The 21,395-nt window shown below is 42.1% G+C and overlaps 1 protein-coding gene across 9 annotated transcripts in view; it reads left to right on the top strand.

Annotated features, from left to right (window-relative positions):
• Positions 1–21,395, top strand: part of cacna1ab (calcium voltage-gated channel subunit alpha1 Ab) — a 113,384-nt gene that overhangs the window by 84,525 nt on the left and 7,464 nt on the right. For 3 of the 9 annotated variants that reach the window (XM_087841508.1, XM_087841516.1, XM_087841507.1), the window contains exons 38-46: positions 1,689–1,794; positions 2,111–2,218; positions 5,896–5,999; positions 9,521–9,642; positions 10,804–10,939; positions 12,246–12,359; positions 14,583–14,618; positions 18,403–18,601; positions 20,934–21,172. In XM_087841508.1, coding sequence (XP_087697634.1) covers positions 1,689–1,794; positions 2,111–2,218; positions 5,896–5,999; positions 9,521–9,642; positions 10,804–10,939; positions 12,246–12,359; positions 14,583–14,618; positions 18,403–18,601; positions 20,934–21,172 — 1,164 coding nt within the window. The remainder of the gene's footprint in view (positions 1–1,688; positions 1,795–2,110; positions 2,219–5,895; positions 6,000–9,520; positions 9,643–10,803; positions 10,940–12,245; positions 12,360–14,582; positions 14,619–18,402; positions 18,602–20,933; positions 21,173–21,395) is intronic. The other 6 variants (XM_087841511.1, XM_087841510.1, XM_087841512.1 and 3 more) reach the window with 5 other exon arrangements.

Raw genomic sequence — 21,395 nt, forward strand, 5'->3', positions numbered from 1 at the left:
AATAAATAAAATAAACAGAAAAAACAGAACTTCAATCATCTGTTTTTTAAACTTCTATATGATTTTTTTTCTTCTTTCAGGGAATGCCACAACTCTAATCCTCTCTAACTCTTACACCCCCTTAAGACACTGCACCCGTCTGGCATTGAGAGAGATCTTGACTTGATACGAAGTAACACCTCGCTGTCCAATTTGACTTTAGGGCAGCCATGAATGTAAAAAGTAGAAGGAGAAAACAAAAGAAGAATCCAAAAAGTGTGAAATTACCTGTCAATCAGTAGGATCAATCCGATTGGATTGAGGATACTCTCTTTGCGCGGATGCACGGCTGCTTGTATTGTAAAAGTGGGTTTTAAGGGAAGTCATGGGGAGTAGTGGGCTGGGTGGGAAGAGTTTGGGCTTAGATAGTGGGAGTGAAGTAAATGCATGTTGCATGCTGTGTCCGAGTTTGTTGGATTTTTCTATGGGGTGTTGCATGAAATCCTCTTTGTCGCATGGCTACGGGCGACATCGAGCCTGCCTGCCTGTTGCCTGTCGAGCGCTGTGGATGTTGGCCGATGCCCTTTGCCTGCTGCACACTTGGCTTTGGGCATGCCCGACACTTGCACACACTCAGGAACACAAGAGCACGTACACAACTCCACCGCCATCGTACTACCGTGCTTGCCATCGTGAGTGCCCAACGCTCATGTTCGTAGGTAAATCTGATGGATGTTAACTGGTCAAGATAGGAACGGCAAGCGACCCCAGCTGGCCTAGCTTGTTCAGTTCTATCTGCAGGTTTCTCCATTGGTTTTACCTGGTATAGACATGTAAAGACAGGGAACCTCTTTAGAGGTAGGGGGAGCTCTATAGCAGTTGCCTCAGTTAAACAAAACCACAGCAGTCTCCTGAAAAATAGCAGAATTACACCAGTGATACTGTTATTGTTCTTCAGTCAACTTATTTTGTCTCTAAAGGACTCCAATTAAGCACTCTTAATTGGAGTCTGTGCAAATAATTGTGTGTAAGTGTAGAGGGAAGGGATGATTGTTGGGGTAGGGTGGGGTGGGGGGTGGGGGGGTCGGGTCTGTGTATGTGTACTGTTATATCTATCTATATGTGTGTAACAACAGAGATGTGTAAATGCACCCATGCATTCACACATTTAGGGAACATGGGCACAGGTTGGGTCGGAGGCCATTTCGGCTCCGATTGTTCTTCCTTGTGGTTCTCAGCTCTCACAGTTGCTTAGCAGCAGATGGCCCTCATTGGATATAGCTGTGCTGTTTCGTAGAGTATCACTGGAAAAAAAAAAAGAAACAGGAGACACTGGAACTCGACTATTCAACATTCTGTCATCACGTAAATGATCTTGCACTTGCCAATGCAAAAAATTAGCAAAGCTGTGCAACAGACTTAACCCACGAATTCTCAAGAGTCACTCTATATGGCACACGTTTATCAGAGGATTCATTGACTCTACACCCAGGCATCTGTGCCTTAATTCTAATCTCTCTCAGGGAATATTGAATAAAACCTGGACAAATCCGGTCCAAGTCCAGCTGGAATTGGCTGTAGTCTATGGAGCTCTCTCAACCCTGCCCCCAACCCCTCATCCCCTCCCCTTCCTGGAGGTTCAGGTACACCACAGTTCAGCAGGGACACATCCCTTTCTCATCCTCTCATCCCTGACTGGCTTTCCACAGAGGCTGCTGCGCATGGATCTACCGGTTGCTGATGACAACTCGGTGCATTTTAACTCCACGCTCATGGCTCTGATAAGGACAGCACTGGACATAAAGATTGCTAAGGGTATGGTATGAAGTACTGTGACACTTTGAGTCTCTTTCTTCACAGTTTCTGTCTCTTTCTCTTGAGAAGTATGTTTTAGATTATTGTAGCAAATATGACAAATTGCTAACAAATTACTTTTTTGTTTTTGGGTGAATGTTTGGATGCCTGAATGGATAAATATATTTCTTTTTGGATTTCATGCCATTGTGCCTCTCTTTTGGTCGGTACCTTGCTCTTTTTGTGTCTGGGGGCTCTTCACATGTGGTTGGACGTCTCCATGTGTCTACAAATGTTCAATGTGTGTGCATGGACGCTCTTGGTACATGCTACCCAGGTGGTGCAGATAAGCACCAGATGGATGCGGAGCTTAGAAAGGAGATGATGGCTATCTGGCCCAACCTATCGCAGAAGACACTGGACTTGCTGGTTACCCCTCACAAGGGTAAGTTGTAGGAAAAGTAGCACAAAGTGGTGTGTGTGTGTCCGATCACCAACTCACCAAGAGGAAAGCTTCTACCAGCCAGTGTCATTCACTGCTTTGCATCTCCTGATCGGGGAACAACAACAAAAACCACACACATTAACAGTACTTACACACATGCATAGATTTACAAATGTAAATTCTTTGCAAATGTTGCTCCAATACTTTGGGCCCGAGCAAAATAGTACATGCATAAAACCAGACTAATATCATCAATTGGGCGGTAAATTTAGATGGATGATGCCTCTTTGTCACACCGTGTCATTTGTGTTCAGGGTCAGTCATTTAATGAATCCAAATCCAGTTAACTTTACACTTTAGAAGTTTTCAAAGTTACTTCAAAGCCTTCACTGTACATGAGGTTGGGTCAAAATTTAGCACTTAATCAATTTGAATAATTTTAACTCCCGGTCCAGGAGAGAATAATTTGTGGCACTAAATCATTTGGTAACTGGGAAGTTTTACTTGTTTTCTGATCATTCACTGGTGAAAACTTAAAAGTTGTGCATTTTGGATAAACTTGGTTAAAATGTTAACACAAAAGGTCTCCTTTTTACCTCCTTGTAGGATTCTGTGTACATTTTCTACAGGACGACCAAAGTAAAAGTGTTGGACTATAATGACTAGCTCCAAAAAATTAGTATGTCATCAACAACACCTCATACCAGCTGCCAAGCACGGTGGTGGAGTGATGATTTGGGATTGTTTTACAGCAATGGGACCTGGGCACCTTGCACTCATTCAGTCCACCATGAACTCATTCAAATGTGAGGCCGTGTCTCCCACAGCTTAAGCTTTGCCCAACATACAACAGGTCAGTGATTCCAAGCACAGAAACAAATCTACAATAGAAAAAGAAAAAGATCAAGGTGCTGCAATGAAGTCCAAAACCTGATTAAAATGCTGTGGAGAGTTAAATGAATGCTTCAGTGAACAAAAGCAACAGTGGGCCAAAATTCCTCCACAACAATGTGAAAAACTGATTACTTGTACTTAGTCCTTGTGTTTTGGTATCTGGCTCAGCTTCTAGCTGTAACTCCTGTGTCACTGTAATCTGCTAATATATCTTATGGCTCTGAAATGGAGGAGCATCATTAGTGCTCACATGTTCCCTGGGCATATCACATTGATCAGATAAATTTAGTCCTGAAGATGGCTTTTGTTGAAGTTGAATACGCAGAGGGTATCTCGTTAAGTTCTCATAAAGACACAAGGGCTCAAATTCAGCAAACTAAGGGACCAACGTTTTGACCCACCCTCATGTAGTTGAAAAGGTGTTTATAGTAAAGTAAAATTTGATATGCCTTCACTAACTATACTAAAGTGATTGTACATAAAAAAGGTGGGAACTTCATTCAGTAAATGGACTGGTTCTTATATAGCGCTTTTCTACTCATCTGAGCACTCAAAGCGCTTTACACAACTTGTGCATTCACACCCATTCGCACAAGCACATCTCTCTAAGTGCTTTTATAGCTAACATTCACACTCCGATGGATGCATCGGAGAGCAATTTGGGGTTAGTATCTTGCCCAAGGATATTTGGCACGCAGACTAGGCGAAGCCAGGAATCGAACCACCAACCTTCCGATCAGTAGATGACCTGCTCTACCACCTGAGCTACAGTCACCCACTATATTGACTAAAACCAAACCAAAGTCAGATAACATGTACAGATACAGCATACCATACTTAGATTCACATGGGCACACAGACGCATCACATAAGAGTAGAAACAGCAGGACACAAACCCACACCATGAAACTATCCACCCATTCAGTCATTCCTGTTATCAGGAGGTGCCTACTATAGAAGATCCTCTATAGAAGTCTTTTCACTACAGGAAGACTTTAAGATTAAACCTTTATACAAATGTAATGAATGTAAAGCCTGATTGGTTAAAAATGAGTTTATGAAAATGCATATAGTGCATGTTTACTTCTTAGTACTTTGACCCAATGCATGGCATTGATTGAGATATAAGATATGTGTGGTCATATCTTATCACACATTAATATCAGTTTTAATGCTCGAAGACTTTTAGCCACGCCACTTTGAAAAGGGCGCCACAAGTATGCGGTGTAATCTAGTAATTCATAGATAGTCGAAACAAAGCTCAATATTTTTCTGATTTTAAATATTTATGTGTTTCACCCAAACTCTGGGGATACGTATCCGGAGTTTTTGGAAAAAAATTGAGCTCCTTTTTTTCTCAGGGATCACTTGGCTGTGGTGTCCACGTTTCTTAATGAGGTGGCTGCCTAGTCCTAAGCCTTCATATTAATCTATAAGGAATTTATTTTCCTTGTATGATAAGATGAGAGCGAAATAATAAGAGCATGTCCTTTGAAAAGATATAAGAACAGCATCTGCCTGTGAAAAGACTACCAGCTTTGTTACTGTACTGTGTTGTGATATTGTATATGCCTGTAGTACACCAGCAAGTGAGCTTAACCTTGTTTCAGTTAAGGTTTTATTCGGGAATGTTTGCACAGTGGTTACTGATATTCTTCAAAAAAACAAAAAAAATGTATTCGTTTGTTGGATGTTAAGTATTTTGATGAAGTAATACAGGTTCTTATTTGCCCTTAGTGAAAGTGCAATATAATATTTAAGCTACAGTGTTCATAAGCAAGATATAATTTAAGAACCGCCAGAAATGCTCCTTTAACATTTAAAGGTATTTGCTATGTGAACTTTCAGACTGTGTGCTTGCTCATAAATTTCTCCCAAGAATTCATTTGTTTTTATATTTCTTATTTTTTTATTATTTGTTCTGGGATCCTCCCACCCTGTAAAATGCATATGTGGAAATCCTAAGGTGGGAAGAACGCCAGTAAAATCGAGAGCAGACATCATTGATAACAAACATGACATTGATTAAGTCATAATGGAATGAAATGGAGAAGCTGGTGTGGAGGTGGGTTGCAAATCGGCTTGCAGTGGCAGCAGTAACTGTGTGCAGACTGAAGCAGTTTAAATAAATTTGGTCCCTATTCTCCCAACAAGAGCTCAAACTGTCCCACTGACATTCTGAAATGTATGAAAGCGGTCATGATACAACTCTTGGCTCAAACCATGAAATTGTCCCTGCTGCTGCCTTCTTGAGAAAAACGTCATCGCTCGATGATACGGGGACGTGCCCATCAGTCTAGAACAGGGTAAATTTGGGCTCATCAGACCACATTACCTTCTTCTATTGGTCCAGAGTCAAGTGTTTATGCTTCCTAGCAAAACCCAAACCTTTCCAGTAGCTTAAATGGTTGGTAAACTTTTAATTTATTTTATTTGTATATTTGATTTATTTATCCACATACCAAAACTGCTGAAACTAAAGTTTTTCTTTGCTCAGAAGTATCAGTAACCTCTGATCAAATATTCTCGGCGTGTACCTCTGTCAGCTAAAGCTAGGAGCTCCTCAGCTCAGGAAAAGCAAACGCTGAGTATTTTGTTGACGTTACAGTTTTATTTATTTTTTTTAATGCTAAGCTAAGATCTCCAGCTGCTGGTGGATTATGCATGTTGTGTATTTCTCTGTCAGTGTTTGTGTCTTGTCCCCCACTCCCATCCCTCCCCCATGGCTCAGGGTCCCATCACACTCGGGTCTAATCTTGCAGGGTAACTTGTCATTTTCTCAGCAGCCACAGACTTGACGGTGGGCAAAATCTACGCTGCCATGATGATCATGGAGTACTACCGGCAGAGCAAGATGAAAAAGCTGCAGGCCCTGCGAGAGGAACAGGTAGACTCCAAGCCAGAGAAATATTCCAAATACCGAAAGACTTTTTTCTTTTTATGTTCCTCCTCCTGGTCGTCTCTTGTTTGCCGTTCTTCTGCCAGATATGGATTTAAAAGAATAAGAAACACGTCTTATACATTTAAATCCTGTGCTGACTCCCAGCTACACTTCTGAGCACAGCTTACCTCCCTCTTGCCCTGTACCGTCTCTTTAGCATGCTTCTAAAAATCTGCATACTTTTTCTAGTACCTTCTTGCTTTCTTGGCTAACCAAGAGACCAAGAAGCCTATTATTTTACAAAGCTTGCTAAAAGAGTTATTTTATATAATTTCTTCCAGACAGTGAACAACCCTCCCCCACACTTTCACTTGTTTTGTTTGTTTTTTATCATGGATAATTTGAGCATGGTAAGGATGATAAAGCATAACCAAAGGTTAAACTAAGGATTTTGTTGCTTGTAATCTTCTGAACAGTGATGATGATGATGATGATGATGATGATACCACATGGCCTTACCTTTGTTCCTTGTCAGTGCTCGTCCCCTTGTGTCAATGAATGCCTTTAAGATGCACTCGCTTGTGTGGAAACATCTCTCCACTTGTGCAATCGCTCCTAGATTTGCCCATGTAATGGCGTCAGGCTCATTCTTACTGACTCAGATGCATGTCTTGTCTCCAGATTTCCATTTTGTCGAATGAAGGAGTGCATTGGTGAATGGAGAGTATGTTGTTCCTTTCTCTTACCAACACTACATCATGTCAAAAACAGCGTGTGTCCTGAATGCAGCTATCCCATCGGACTGAACGGACAGTTCGACACCAGCTCTCTCAACATCAGCAGTGCACGATGACTTTAACCATCTCATCATCTCTACTTTATCTCGCGACTGCTTTCCTCTTTTCTGCTGCAGTCTTTGTTTTCATATTACCGTGCTGCTTTGAAGGAAGAATCCACCCAAAATCTTCACGTGTATATTTAGAGAAGTCTTTTTTTTCCGTAGCATCAGGTTTGGATACCCAGTAGGGTTGGGCATTTGGTTTCACTTTTCAGTCATCCTATCATCCCCCTGCGGCATTACCCATAGCATTGCCACTGGGATCCTGCCGTTAAAGTAACACTATCCACCCTCTGTAATGTGCAATGTGTGGCCAATGCACACACAACAAAGGCACACAAGTGAAAAAGCAACACACGCGCCAAAGTTATTTTTTCACATCCAGCATGACGGAACATTTTCACATTTACATAGAACGCTGATTTCTTCAGCAAACAGTAATTAGTGAACAGAACTGCCTGGATGTGGCTTTTCAGATTTAAGTGCTCCCTAGTGAAAGCTGCTTTCCTTAGTTTCTGAGCCAACAAGCCCACTTTTGGTTAACCCTTTAAGGCAGAGGTATAGAGCTCCAGGCCTCTAGATCCGTGTCCTGCAGGTTTTAGATGTGTCCTTGATCCAACACAGCTGATTTAAATGGCTAAATTATCTCCTCAACATGTCTTGAAGTTCTCCAGAGGCCTGGTTATGAACTAATCATTTGATTCGGGTGTTTTGACCCTGACTGAGATGTAAAACCTGCAGGACACCCGCTCTCGAGGCCCGGAGTTCCCTACCTCTGCTCTAAGGTCTAGCAACACTGTACAATGAAAATGTGTGATCTTTGGGCTTTCGCAAAATGTTCTCCAAAGTCTTGAGGGGGTTTTTTCTTCAAAACATATGGTTAATGGTTAAGGTTACTTAACGTTAGTGATAACTTTGACCTCACCTAGATGCTGTACCTGTCGATCTATGTTCCCACCCTCACTTATGGCCACAGGCTGTGGTTAGTGACCCTAAAGAATGAGGTTGCACACACAGGCAGAGTACAGGTGCTGCTCCTCCACATTGAAAGGAGGCAGTTGAGCCAGAATGCTTCCTGATGGGTCCTCGGTGAGGCGTTCGGGTCGTGACGGCTTCCTGTTGCTGCTCAGACCCCAAATCAGAAAGAGAAAATAAGTAAAATTGACAAATATTTATTTTAGACCTAAAATGACTAATAAAAGAAGCTAAGGGTGGCTCCTTTCTTTAACAACTCATCTGTTTACCTCTTTGCCTCCATTCCTTCCTGCTGTGCACATGTCAAGTGTGAAATGTCTTAGTCATTGTTTGTTATCGTTGTCTGTCAGTATTTTGTTGTTTCGTCTTTGTTGGCTACTTTGTTTCCTTACCATGGATGTTGTCCGATGTCCCTTGTGCCCATCCTCCATGCCATCTGTGTCCTTCTGTCTTCTATTTATCCTTCCAGGAAGCTAGAGACTTTGACCTGTCAAGCTCTCCCTATTTGGTCAATCCAGGTTGATTGCCACCACGTTTCTCTAACCGAGACCCATTCTCTTCAGCCTGTGTTTCTTTGAATCTGCCTGCTCCCTTCTCTGTCTGCGGGGACGTTGAGGGAAGATTCCTGAGACCAGTGTCTCCCTGTGTAATCATTCTATCATGGGAGCATTCATTCATACACACACAACTGCAGAAACATGCTCAGTTGGAGCCAGAGGTGTTCAGTGTTTCAGTGTTAGATCCTATCCATCTAAACATTTCTACCATGAGTTTTGTCAGGATCCATCAGTGGCTCTGGTGCTAGAACAAAACTGTTCAGAGACAAACTTAAACTGTTTTTCTCCTTGACACTGGAAAAGACAGTTGGACAGGATCGAAAGACTTATGGCTTTTTTTTAAGTGATATCTTTGTGACTTCATAAGCTCGTGTCTTGTGGCGAGGTTAGATAATGTCAGCATTTTTAAGCAGCTAACCAAAGCTGGCCATTATTAATGGTGCACATTGTAGCCAGACTTCCTGTCCAACAGATCAGCCCGATGTGTCTGAAGAGGTTTGAATTTGTTTCGGAGCAGCTCTTCAGTCATTTATCCTCCGGCCTTTAGCTTCCAGACCATGGAGGGACATGACATGGGCTCTCACAGTCATGAACCATCAACGCTAAGCCACTCCAGAGAGGACTCTGTTGAAACAGGATCTCCTGAGAGTAAAACGGCTTGACCTTTGACCTGTCTGATGGAAGCAGAAGTTGCTTTTTAATACTGCTGGTTTAGGATCAGATTACTACTTCTCTTGAAATGGCATGTTACTCAAAACAGCTTGGCAGATCAGTATATGATTTTTGAGTAAAATGTCTCTATATAGATATATTTTGTGAGTATGAGAACCTGGTCCAAGACCTGAGATTTAAGAGCAATCTTACCTCAAGGTAAAAGCTCCCCTCTGACACGGATCTGAGATCAGTTTTGCTACCCTGAATCTCTACCCAACATGTCAGAGTTAACAGTGTCCCTTTAACACTTTCTGGGTAGCAAGCAGACTCCAGATCAAGTAGTCTTTGGGGAAACTTTACCTTGGATACCCACAGCCATGTGCTTGCTGATGGCGCCCCCGTGTGGGTGCATGCTGCGAGTGCATCCTGTGTTTGTGTCCTGTGTCTGCCCCCCTGAGTGTGCCTGATGCAAGCCTGCAGGCCATGTCGTGTATCTCACACAGAACCGAACGCCATTAATGTTTCAGCGCATGGAGCCGCCCTCTGAGGGAGGCGGCACGGACGGCCAGGGAGGCCAGGGCCAGAACGGCCTGTCCAGCACGCAGCTAGACAACATCAACAGCATGTGAGTAGAAAACAGGGAAGCCCATACACACTGCAATGAGGCGCTTCAGACAGAAACGTCCAGTACAAATACATTACGCATACTGTCGCATGCACACTGTACATCAATTAAAAAAATCTGTTTGTTTGTTTTTTATTTTCCCCCCTTTTGTGCCAGTTCCATTCCAGCTAATGCCTTTAACACTGATTGTGAGCTGAAAGGAAAGGTTTGAAAGTAAAAACAAGCAAAATGTGCTCTTTTTTTTTACCAGACCTTTTACAGCTGTTTATGCCTTATTACAGTGAAAGTCACACTGGAAAAAGTACATTGTACATTTTTCACTATAATATTTTAAGAGCCAAAATTTAGAATATAAGGCATCATGTGACTTCTTGAAGGTTATCAAAACTCTTATTTAGTTTGGTCTCCTTATTTAAACTTTGAAAGATATTGATTATAAAACATGCCACAGTTAGGATGCTCCAAAGTTTGCTGGAAGTTTGATAACTTTATTATTATTTTCTTATTAAAGACTTATTAAAGTCTTTGCAGAGAAAGATGGTGCCACTAGCTCGCACCAGCTCATCCACAGCACCTCAGCTGAATCTCATGCTTCTCTTTTTTTAATCATATCATCACATCAAACCAAATATACTGATGTTTTACTGTGAATGAGAAGTTTGAGGTAAAGAAACCCTAATCCTTAAAACAAACCTCTGACAAATATACGCTGTGATCTCTGTAACATAGTTATTTTTCAGTTAGTTATGATATTAGTTTTTCCTCAAGTGTAGATAAAAATGTAATTTTCTTTTCATTTTCATTTCCAAACCCTGGATTTTAAATTTAGTGTAAACATAAATCAGATCAGATACAGAAAAAGTACAAGCGCTGTTTATCAAGACATGAGTATAAGCAACAATATGATCATTATAGTATCTGTAATCGTGTTACCACGCTAAGATTAAAATTAAGCTTGAAGTACAGCTCCTGTTTAGACGGACTCTATAAATCAGTAAACAGGTCAATAGTAGCCGACATATTGATCCCACTCTAAATTAATTCCTTGGTCTTCTGGAAATTCGGTGTTGTTGCATTAAGGATTACTGAAAAATTACAGTATCCCTAGCATTCCAATAATATTCATATTTATGTGTGTGTGCGTGTGTGTGTGTGTGCCAGACCTCCTGAGGGTGGCATGACTGAGAGCCAGTCATGGGTGACGGCCAAAGCCCAGGAAATGTTCCAAAAGACGGGTAACTGGAGCCCGGACAGACCCTACCCCGACGACCTCCACGACAACCGTCACAACCCCCAGGTATAATGACACCGAACATGCATGTTGTCACCGTAGTAACATCAGTCTAAACCCAACCAGTCCCTGCTTCCACACTGGTCTAGTAACATCTGTGGACATAATAGAGAAGGATGTAACTATAAGACTGCATCTAATTATTTGGAGGGCAGAAACTGCAATCCCAACTCAACAATCTGCTTCTGCAGGGTTTTTCAGCTCGTGTAGCTACTCAGTGACCCTACTTGCTATTACGTTTTTCTAAAGCATCTAACATGTGAAACTTCCTGCTAAATAAATACAGTTCAAAACATTTTAGAGGGTTTTCTCTGCTAATTCAAAGCTGAAACGATCTTATATTAACCTGTAAAAATGTTCAGAGCTCTACATTGTAAAGTGAAAAGCGCAGCTTTCTAAAGAGAGCAGTTAAAGGCAGGTAAGGTGTGTCACTGTGCTCCTGGTTTCCTTTGCTCCTTGAGCATTTTATTTGGAAATGTCTTTTTGTAATTATATCTAAGCACACAAGTGGATGGATAGGCATCTAAGCCATGGAAGACACCTTTACAGAACCGGACTTTAGCACTTAATCAGCTCCTTCATTCCTGCCGTTTCAATGTTGCTGCTGTTACTCCGCAGGCACAACAGCAGTCTTTTTCTTTTTCCAGACGTGCCCACTTTTCTCCTTTCGTTCTCTTTCTCCATCTTCCTCCTCCTAGTCCATGTTCCCCCCGCCTTATTCTCTCAGTCTGACCATCTTCCTCTCCCTTGAGTTTTCCTGTTTCCTCTCCAACCTCCTCTCGAGTCAGTGGCTTAAAGTTTACAGATGTGTTTTGTGACCTACACCTTTTCCTCCCCACTATTCCTTTACTTCCGCTTGTCTGTTGGGGTGCTCCTACTCCCCAGTGCCTCGTCTCCCTTCTGAATCCCATGACGGCTGCACAGAGACGAAATGTGAATTACAAGTTGTGTAAGTTGGCTGTTGAGCTCTTGAGAGGCTCCAGTTTTCAGAGGGTTGGCAGCTTGATACTAAAATAGTTTTCCAGTGGTTCCAAAGAAGTATTTCCTTGTTGGATTTTGGATTTAAATATATTATGGTTATGTGGTTTTATAGTTTATAAGCTGACCTAATCCATCCCCACACTAAATTTATGCAGCTTGTTGCATAAATTGTCCTATTATCGTCCTGCAATTGAAAAAAAGAAAACTAATATCATATGAATAATCCTATCCTTGTAACTCATTAACATCATGTCATGCCCCTCGCTCGATTGGTCAGTGAGTCTCCCCCTCAGCAGACAGTGGTCACGCCCCCTCTCATTGTGTTTTACAGACGGTAGAGATGAGGGAGATGGGGCGGGACGGGTACTCCGACACTGAGCCCTATCACCCAATGGATGGGCATGGGCGGACCCTCTCCATGCCCCGCCTCTCGGCAGACAACCAAGTGAGCACCTTCATCTCACCATCACTCACTGTCATCCTCACTCTCTCACATTATGCCTGACAGCTGAAGTGAATTGGAAAAGCTTCTCTCTGCATCCTAAAACAAATAAAAAGGAACGAGTCTGACATCATCTAAAACCTTCTCGTTCGAATAATAATTTTTCATATTTCTTAAAGCATTTCGGGTAACTCTGGGTCTCTGAATGAGACGTGCCGCTTAGGATGCAATGTCAGGGCAGGAGACTGCTGTAAATTCACTTCCCTCTGTCTCGTTTCCCTTCCCTCCTCTTTTTCCACCCATCCTCTAACCAGCACTGCCTCCCTTTCACCCTTCACTCCTCCAGCATCTGACCCATCACTGCTCATCTCCAAGCTCCATCTCTGAGCAGCACTGCAGAATGTAAAACTGGGTCTGAAGGCTGGATCAGTGTCCTAGATATGTATATTAATATACATCTAGAAGACCTGTGTGTAGAGAATATTTAACCCCTCCCCTGTCACTGCTCCCCGCTCCATTTCCATTGAATCCTTGGTGTGTCTGTCCCGTGTGAACTGTGGCCAGAGTCACTCTTCAGCTGCGAAGTAAATAAAACTCCGTGTCTGCAACACTTAAAGGGAAACAAAGCACACGGTTGTTGACGTGAAAGTTACACATAAAGTGGGTCATCCGTTCATTATATTGGGGCATGACTGACAGGATGAAGAGCGTGATCTCAGCTACCCACGCTGTCACTGAAGTGAAGCTGTGGCGTGTATGATGATGGGTGCACGCATGTAAGGCATGCCTTTTTTTTTAACTGACAAAACTTTGGCAAAAAAAAAGATTCAATACATCAGATCAGGTTTGTGTATCCTCAACTGTGGCACACAAATCCTTTCAAACAGAGAGCTTTTCCAGCACTCCACAGTCGGAGGTGTGTTAGCTAAACCTGTCACGCCAAGGCAGGTGTTGAATTAGTTCAGTAAGGATCTAATTAAATAACGCAATAAATCTTTACTTTAAAGAAGGATTATTGAAACTCAGTTAATCAAACATTTGTCACATACAGCGCTTGTGGACCTACGTACTTACTTTGAAGCCTCTGGCTGCAGTTACACACACACCAACACATTCATGTCCACAGCATTTCACTGCATCACGTCATGTTGCTCTCACTTTGGTATGTTGGTTCCTTCATAAGGCTTTTCTGTCCGAGCAGTTGGAGTAAACAGCAGGATTGTGTATATAATAAAAAATCAGCTTATACCTTTTTACTTATGTTTTTGTGGAAGCACTTACTAAATGTAACGTTACAATAAAGCTAACGGTTATCACCTTACCCTCACATTGTTGTACAGTTATCCAATGGCTGTGACTTATTGTACTGTATTGTCTTAGATGCTTTTCATAGTTAGTATCTGCGCACTAGTATGCACTCATTAAAGCAAACACTGCCTGACCCAGGTCTGTCACCTGTACATTTGAACATTGCTAAGTCGTCAACTCTGAAAAATAGAGTTGAGGTTTAGTGTAGTTTAATATGACGCTGCTTTGAAATGAAAAATGTCTCTATAATCGTAAAGTATCCAGAAACTACGGAAAGTTGTGTAGAAAATATCCTGTGCGTGTATCTGTGAGTGTGTATCTGTGTTTAAGCGTGCGTGTTGTGTAAACAGTATACATGTGCGTCTGTACACTGTTACTTACTGTATTCTAACACTGCTCTGCCTTCCAGAGTGCTCGTGCTATTTCGGTAAGTGTGTGTGTGTAAGAGTGTGTGTGTGTTTGTGTGTGTGTGTGTGTGTGTGGGGGGGGGGGGGGGGGGGGGTGTCCTCTGTCTCCTCTTGCTCGCCCGCAGATCTCTTGGCTCTGATGCGTGCTGCGCGCTGGACATCCTGAAATTAACTGAACTCTCTCTTTCTCTTTCTCCTGTCTCTGCACCCCAACTCCTCCTTCATTTCTTCCTTTATATCATTTTATTGTATTTCATTTTTTCATCCTCCTGTGTTTTTGTCCGACATCCTCATCTGTCCTCTTCAAAAAACAAATCCTCTCTTTCTCTCCTCCACAAATCACTGTCTTACCCTGTTATCGATTTCTCTCTCTCCATCCTTTTTTCTCCTCGGGTCCTGGTGGCTATGCTACGTCGGGCCTGTGCTCTGTGTGCGTGTGTGCGTGTACGTGCGTGTGCGTGCTACACTGCTCTGCTATACGTTATCATCTCTGTGTTCGCCTGCTCTGCAGCGGAGGAGACACAGGCCTCGCGGAAATAACCTCAGTGTATGTACCTCTTGCTCTATCTCCATCTGCCCTCTCCCCCGCTCGTTTCCTCTGTCTCTCTCTGCCGGTCTGTCTTTCCAAACTGGATCTGCAGCAGATTGTAGTTTTGCTGGTCATTTCGCCCCACATCAGGTGCCATATGGGTGGAGCTGAACAGCAGTGAAACAGTTCGACTCGCCATTCGGTGTCAAAGAAACTGCCCCTGCCCTGGTATTCAGGGCAGTTTGCATTTCCAAATCCTTTTCATTTCAGCAAAACTTTCAGCACTCTGTGTGGCCGACATTTGTTCTTCGACAGCCATTCAGAGTGTTCACGGGCCATGATTGAGTTTTCAATCAAACACTGAGATGGAACCAAGTGGGTCAGTCGGCTGAATGGAAATTCAAAACCTCTTTGCTTCTGCTCATTCACCAAATATTCCAGTGTTTCCAGAGTGGCCAATTGCAATTATCTTGGACAGAAACTCAGCGATTTTCCCAATTTTCGGATAAATCAAACGTCTATCTAGTTTTCAAAAGCCACCATTTTCAGTGCTGTGCAACACTTTTGTGTTCATGTCTGTAGACACAATATGAAAGTCAGCATCAAGCAGGAATTTTATGCCTTTTTAAAAGAAATCTCTGTGTTGTCTGCATATAGTCTTTTGTGGTAATGGGTTGTGTTCTCCTTCATTGATGCACCTTTAGAAAAAGTCAACCTCTGTATTACATTAATGCAGTGAACCCCACCCATCTGGCACTCGAGCCTCTTTGATTCAGCTTTGACCTAATTGTCACTGTTCAGATCTACTTTGATCAGGCCTTCTCCTCTGTCTTCCTCTTCTGTCGGCTTTTCTTTGAGCTATCCGAGTCTCTCTTTCTTCTTCCTTTTTCTCTCTCGAGTTTGCTCATGTTGAGCTCGCTCTACGCTCCATTGTTTTCACTCCCTGTGAGAGTTTCACAGGGGTTCAGCTCGTACGCAGCGTCTGTGTGTGCTTGTCTGTGTGTGTCTATTACCTGTGCATTTGAATCCTTTGCATCACTGCAGACCGGGTCAACAGTGTATGATGAAAAGCATGGACTGCCCTGATATGTGACTGTTGGCCAGTAGCGGGGATAGGCAGGGTGCCGGCATGTCATTACTCATGCATGACGTGGCAAAGTCTCACTGTGGATGCGAGAGAAAGTGGTGTGCCAATGAGGCAAGGCGTTGCTTTAGTCAAAGCCTGATGTTCAGTAGCATAAAAGGTGGCATGAAAGGCAGAGTGTGAGGCTCATGATGTAGCTGCGTTGTGTTCAGCACCTTACGTTAAGTTGCTTTCAATTCAAAATTAACAGTATAACTAGGGATGAAACAAAAATGAAAAACTGAAAAAAACCTGCCTGATGAGGCGTTAATGGACTAGTTTACTGAGAGCTTGGATGCCTACAAGAATGTGAGTCAACTGCTCTCAAAAGGTATACAATAAGACCACAAAAGAGACTGATTAACTAGCTAAAAACCAGGGAAGAGTAGTCAAATCTGGCAAGTCGGGTTGGTAGTGACTAAATATTGTTATTCTAGCCAAAAAAGTACCATCTCACAAAGACACACTCCAGTGCTGATTGTTCTCAGTCAGAACATTCCCTAAAACATTCCCTAAAACTCTGTTTTGACAGTCTGACTCTTGGGACATATTCTTGGGGAACAACCTTTTAAATTAAAAAAAAGACAGATATACTCCTGATCATGCTCCTCGCCTAATGTGCCGTCTTCAGATTTGGACACAGCTGGACTCTTCCACTCAAAAGTTCTGTTATAGCCAGAAACCTTGCTCTCACAAAGGGTGGAGCTCCTCTACGTCGAGGGTGGGTCAGTTTGACACAGAGTTTGATCCCCTCTGTGAAACTTGAAGATCCATGTTGAAAACACTGAAAGTGGCAGCAGGTAAAGTTTCTGCGATTTGTGGGTGTAGCAATGCAACTTTTTGATATTAGCTTTGGCCTTTGTAGTGTCCAAATAATGGAGGGAAAAAGAATATAACTTTGTAAATATCTAATGGTTTTTAACTATATTTATTTATTCTTCAATAAACCATTACTTTACAAAATGCTGTTTTGTCAAACTCATCAACTTAAAATGGAGAAATGAGGCTTTTTGTCAAAATAAACTATTCGAAGTACGACGCAAGTTTTTCTGTGCGCCTGTGTGTGTGTGTGTGTGTGTGTGTGTGTGTGTGTAGGTGTGTAGGTGTGTAGGTGGATTAAGGGTGTATGCATTTCTGTACTGCCAGCTACTCAGAGAACATGCATGGCTTGTGTACAGACTGCTGTCTGTAAGTCGTGACATTCGTCTCAGGGCGGAGAATCCTCCTGTGTTTGTCTTTGTCTGGCCTGCTGCTTGCAGACTGACCTGCTTTATCATCGAGTTAATGTGAGGCTTTGTGGGGGTTCACAGTGTGGGCAGGGTCTTTTTCCTGATCAGAGAAGCCTGACAATGAACCCAGCAGGAAAATCATGTAGAACTGGTCCCAGTATTTATGTTGTAGGTCACATTTCAGCTGTGAGTAGATGAGCGTTCATAGTGAGCAGGAAGTAAATCACATCACCAGCTCACTTTTGATATTTTTTTTATTATTTTGTTTATTCAAACAGTGGACAGTGAAACATTTTGTCTCATAGTTTTTTAGTGTAGGATTTTCCTGTTGAGTTCTTGAAGAGCTTTTGCTCTGGCTCAGAGCGCCTAGGATGATGGATTGTCTTATCCGCATAGTGTCCATATTTGATTTATATTCGATCATACTTAGAAAGTATGCATGTAGTGAGAAACAAGATCAGTCTTTGAATAAGATGTAACCCTCGGTGCTCTGTTGTCAGATTGGCGTAATGTTTTCCTCCCACACCATCTTTGCATCATTCTCATTAATGATGAGGACTAAGACTCTCCTCACCATATGTTTCATACCTCTGGCATGACATTTATGTCATCCAGCTAATTAAAATATGCCAGTTTGAAAAGAAAAAGTTACATAAAATCTGTTCTTTTTCATAGCTATAAATATATACACATTTTTAAAGAAATGCCAAGTAATGTGGAATTTTCAGCTTTGCATTTTGTGTTTTTAATTATAAATCAAACCATAAAAAGACTGTCTGGCATCTCAACCCGAGTTTCATGTAAATGAAATATGGCTGCTGTGGGGAAAAGCGCAATATAACTCCTCTGTGCATGTGAGGCATGGTTTCTAAAGTTCAACCTCATGCTTGTTCTCTGTCGCGCTACCCTTTTCTCCTCTCCCTGTGAGTTCCCTGTTTATATCTGTGCGTTTCATATCACCATGGTGAAGAGGCATGGTGTCACATGTTGTTTCATACTTAGACTTAATACTAAGGGATTTCAGGTCCTTTCCTTCAAGTTACATGAATGCTAATGCCGTTCGCTGGGGTCAGATTAGGCTATTCAGAAATCATATTTAGATCTGTATAGGTCACCACACACTACAGCACACAAGCCAAATATTCATATTATCAAATCAAACTGCACCTTCTGAAATCCTGAATTGTTGTCTTGTTCTGAACCACCACGCATCTAAATCAACAGTTGGCATTGGATCACAAAGCACTTATACGCCCAATACTGTAATGTTATATACTCAGCAAAAGTCACTGGTGTCCTTCTCAGACATGAGGACGGACTCCACTCCAGCAGTCCAAGGCCTTAAATCTCACTTCTTTTTATCTTTCTCTCCCCTACCTTATGATTTCTCTATCTGCCTCTATCTCCCTCTTCTGTATTTTCTTCTACTCTGCCTCCTTTGTCCTCGCAGACCATTACTGACACAAGTCCGATGCGTCGCTCCACGTCCAGCCTAGTTCACGGGCGTACAGGCAGGGGCGTGAGGCTGGACGACTACTCGCTGGAGAGGGTGGTGTCTGAGGAGGGGAGACATGGAGGACGTAGGCACAGGGACAGAAGCCACCGCACCTCGCAGCGCTCCCTGACCAGATACACCGACGCGGACACGGGTGAGTAACTCAGAATGGTTATTTCCTTTGAAATCAGACCAACATCTGCACCAGTGTTCAGTTCACCAAAGAAAGATGAGCCATAAATCTCAGTGTGAGAGCAGTGCGTCGTCTGCGTACAGATGGTGTGGCTAAGCTGACTGGTGTTTTGATTGCTGTGGTCAGACTGTCATGTTTAACACCATGAGAAGATCCCTAAAACTGTAACTTTCCATATTTGAGGGCTAGTGTTAAAATTAAATAATGTAGATTGGTTGTACAATTGGCATCACGGACAATCACAAATATAGGGCAAGTTTGTTGTGGCTGTTCATGAGCATTTAACTTATTTGTTGATTTAACTTTGCTTTTATATGAAAAAAAAACTGTGGCTTGGAAATAAGTAGACAAAATCATAAGACTTCACGGTTAATTTGGAAAATACGTCATTTCATTCAAGCACAGGTTGTGCTTTGGAAGAAAGGAGTTTTCTCATGTCACAAAGTTTCTTTACACGAATGACACAAGGAGAAACTTAAGTCTTGCTAACAGGCTACCATTTGTATTAGTATGTGGCATTTTATGCTAAACTATACTACATCATAGATGGTTTAGCTGAAAAATAGAAAATTCAACCTCGCATGCTAAACTTTAGCATGTTAGCCATGTTAGCATAAGAAACGTTTGTTTGACCCATTGGTTTGTGATTTGTGACACTATGAGAAATCAATTATTATTTAAGGCTGTCACTGATGTAACAATATTTGTTAGTAACATTAGCTTGGTTAGCAAAATGTATTCAGAGACTAGGTGCTTATTAATGTGGAAATACAAATAATGTATTAGAATATCTACTCAAAAAAATTATAACACAGACTTCTTGTAATATATATGCTAGTACACGTAACCACAATTGCAAAATAGGTGAGTTAAAAATGCTACAAAAGACACATGAGCAGTCAAAGCTCAGTTTAGCTAAGCTAGCTGCCTATCACTTAGAATAATACCTTAAGACTCACGGCAACCTTAGCATAGTTGTGGTAGAGGGGAAGTAGCTATAGAAATAAACATTAGCCTCAAGTTTGATGTTGTTTTCATCTAACTTATTACGTTTAAGGACCAAAACATGTCCAAAGATTTATTGCAACTGCGTGCAATGGATTTGTAATCTTGCTGCCTTTGACTTCAACAAGGGTGACCATGTCTGCAACTACCTGCCATCTTCAAATTAACATTTTTGCATCAGAAAGCTGTTGCCTTCTGCATACACAGAAATTCACATTAACTGCTTACATTCAGAGCCAAACCTCATAGATTTGAAACAGAAAATGAGAAATTCTTCCACAAATAGTGACCTAGTTGCTAGGTACATTATTGGGCAATGGTTTAATTGCAAATTGACTCAGCAACCTTGCTTTTATAAAGGAATAGAACCGAAATACAACCAGCTGAGTCTCCTATTGCAAAGATCATGTGACAGATGTGTTTTGCTCATAACTGCGATACGTTGACACTGCATTTATGCATTAGATGGTAATGGTTTACAAACCTTCACCAATCAGTGGTTCTAGTTAGTCCTAGAAGGACCATAATTGTTTGGAGACAGGTTGTCTCCCACCATGCGACCTGTATAATCACCTCGTGATCGAAAGTGGTCACTGAGCGATTCAGAGTAAAGCCCAATGAACCTCTGGGTGACCAGATGGTGACTGCAACTACTTGCAATTGGTTTCCGACAAAATAGTACCTTGATAGTACCTTTTAAGATTGCAACATATGGACATTTAGAAACTTCTACATATAGTACTGCATGCAGTGTTGTTTGCAGCTAGGTCAAGAGTAATTCAGCAGCAGTTACTCCATTTACCTAAGTCAACATACATCTGCAGATCATCATATTCACAAATATTAGTGCATTCAAATCTTGGCACAGAGAAGTCCTTGAAAAGAACATTGCACAAGCAGACAGCCCACTTCATCATTAATTGCGAGTCCAAATTGCATGCTTCAGCTGTAAAACTAATGCAACAACGCTGACAGAGTTAACCTCTAAAACCCTTTTATAATTGAAGAGCTCTCTAATCTAATGGAGAATCCTCTGCTCTGCCACATCGATTCTGGAGTGGAGATGTTCTGCATTTGACGGCACAACTGGAGTCGATTTTCTTCTTGCATGTTTTTGCAGTTTTAAGAATTTTAGCTTTACAGTAAACATGGAAAGTTTATCGTGTTAATCAAGTGGATAAAGGCTTCTTGAGAATTAAGAATATCTTTGAGTAGAATTTTTGTTAATATGTTCTCAAGGATAATAAAATTATTGGTTTGAATGTAAACTGAGACGTCTCTTTGCCAGGCCTGGGCACAGACCTCAGCACCACCACACAGTCAGGTGATCTGCCACCCAAGGAGCGCGAGCGGGACCGTGGCCGGACCAAGGACCGTCGTCACCACCATCACCATCACCATCATCACGGCTCTATTGACAAGGAGCGGTACGGCCACGACCGCCACGACTACTCCCACAGGCATCCCCACGACCGTCACTGGTCCCGGTCACCCAGCGAGGGGCCTGACGGACGAGGTCACAGACAGGTGGGCTCCAAAAGCAAAGATTATTGTCAAGGTTCAGCTGTTTAATTTCTTTATAAAATGTCTCATCCGGAGCATTTTGGATGGTTTGAGATTTTCTCTATTTCTGCATAAGGACGAGACACTTTCTCTTGAGCTTCAGTTCACAGACAGATGACTTGATCAGTTGATTTTTTATTTTGGTGGCATTAATAGGACATCAGAAAAGGCCTAATACATGATCCTG

This window comes from Neolamprologus brichardi, chromosome 6 (assembly GCF_056152115.1).
Source record: "Neolamprologus brichardi isolate AB-2024 chromosome 6, ASM5615211v1, whole genome shotgun sequence".
NCBI lineage: Eukaryota > Metazoa > Chordata > Actinopteri > Cichliformes > Cichlidae > Neolamprologus > Neolamprologus brichardi.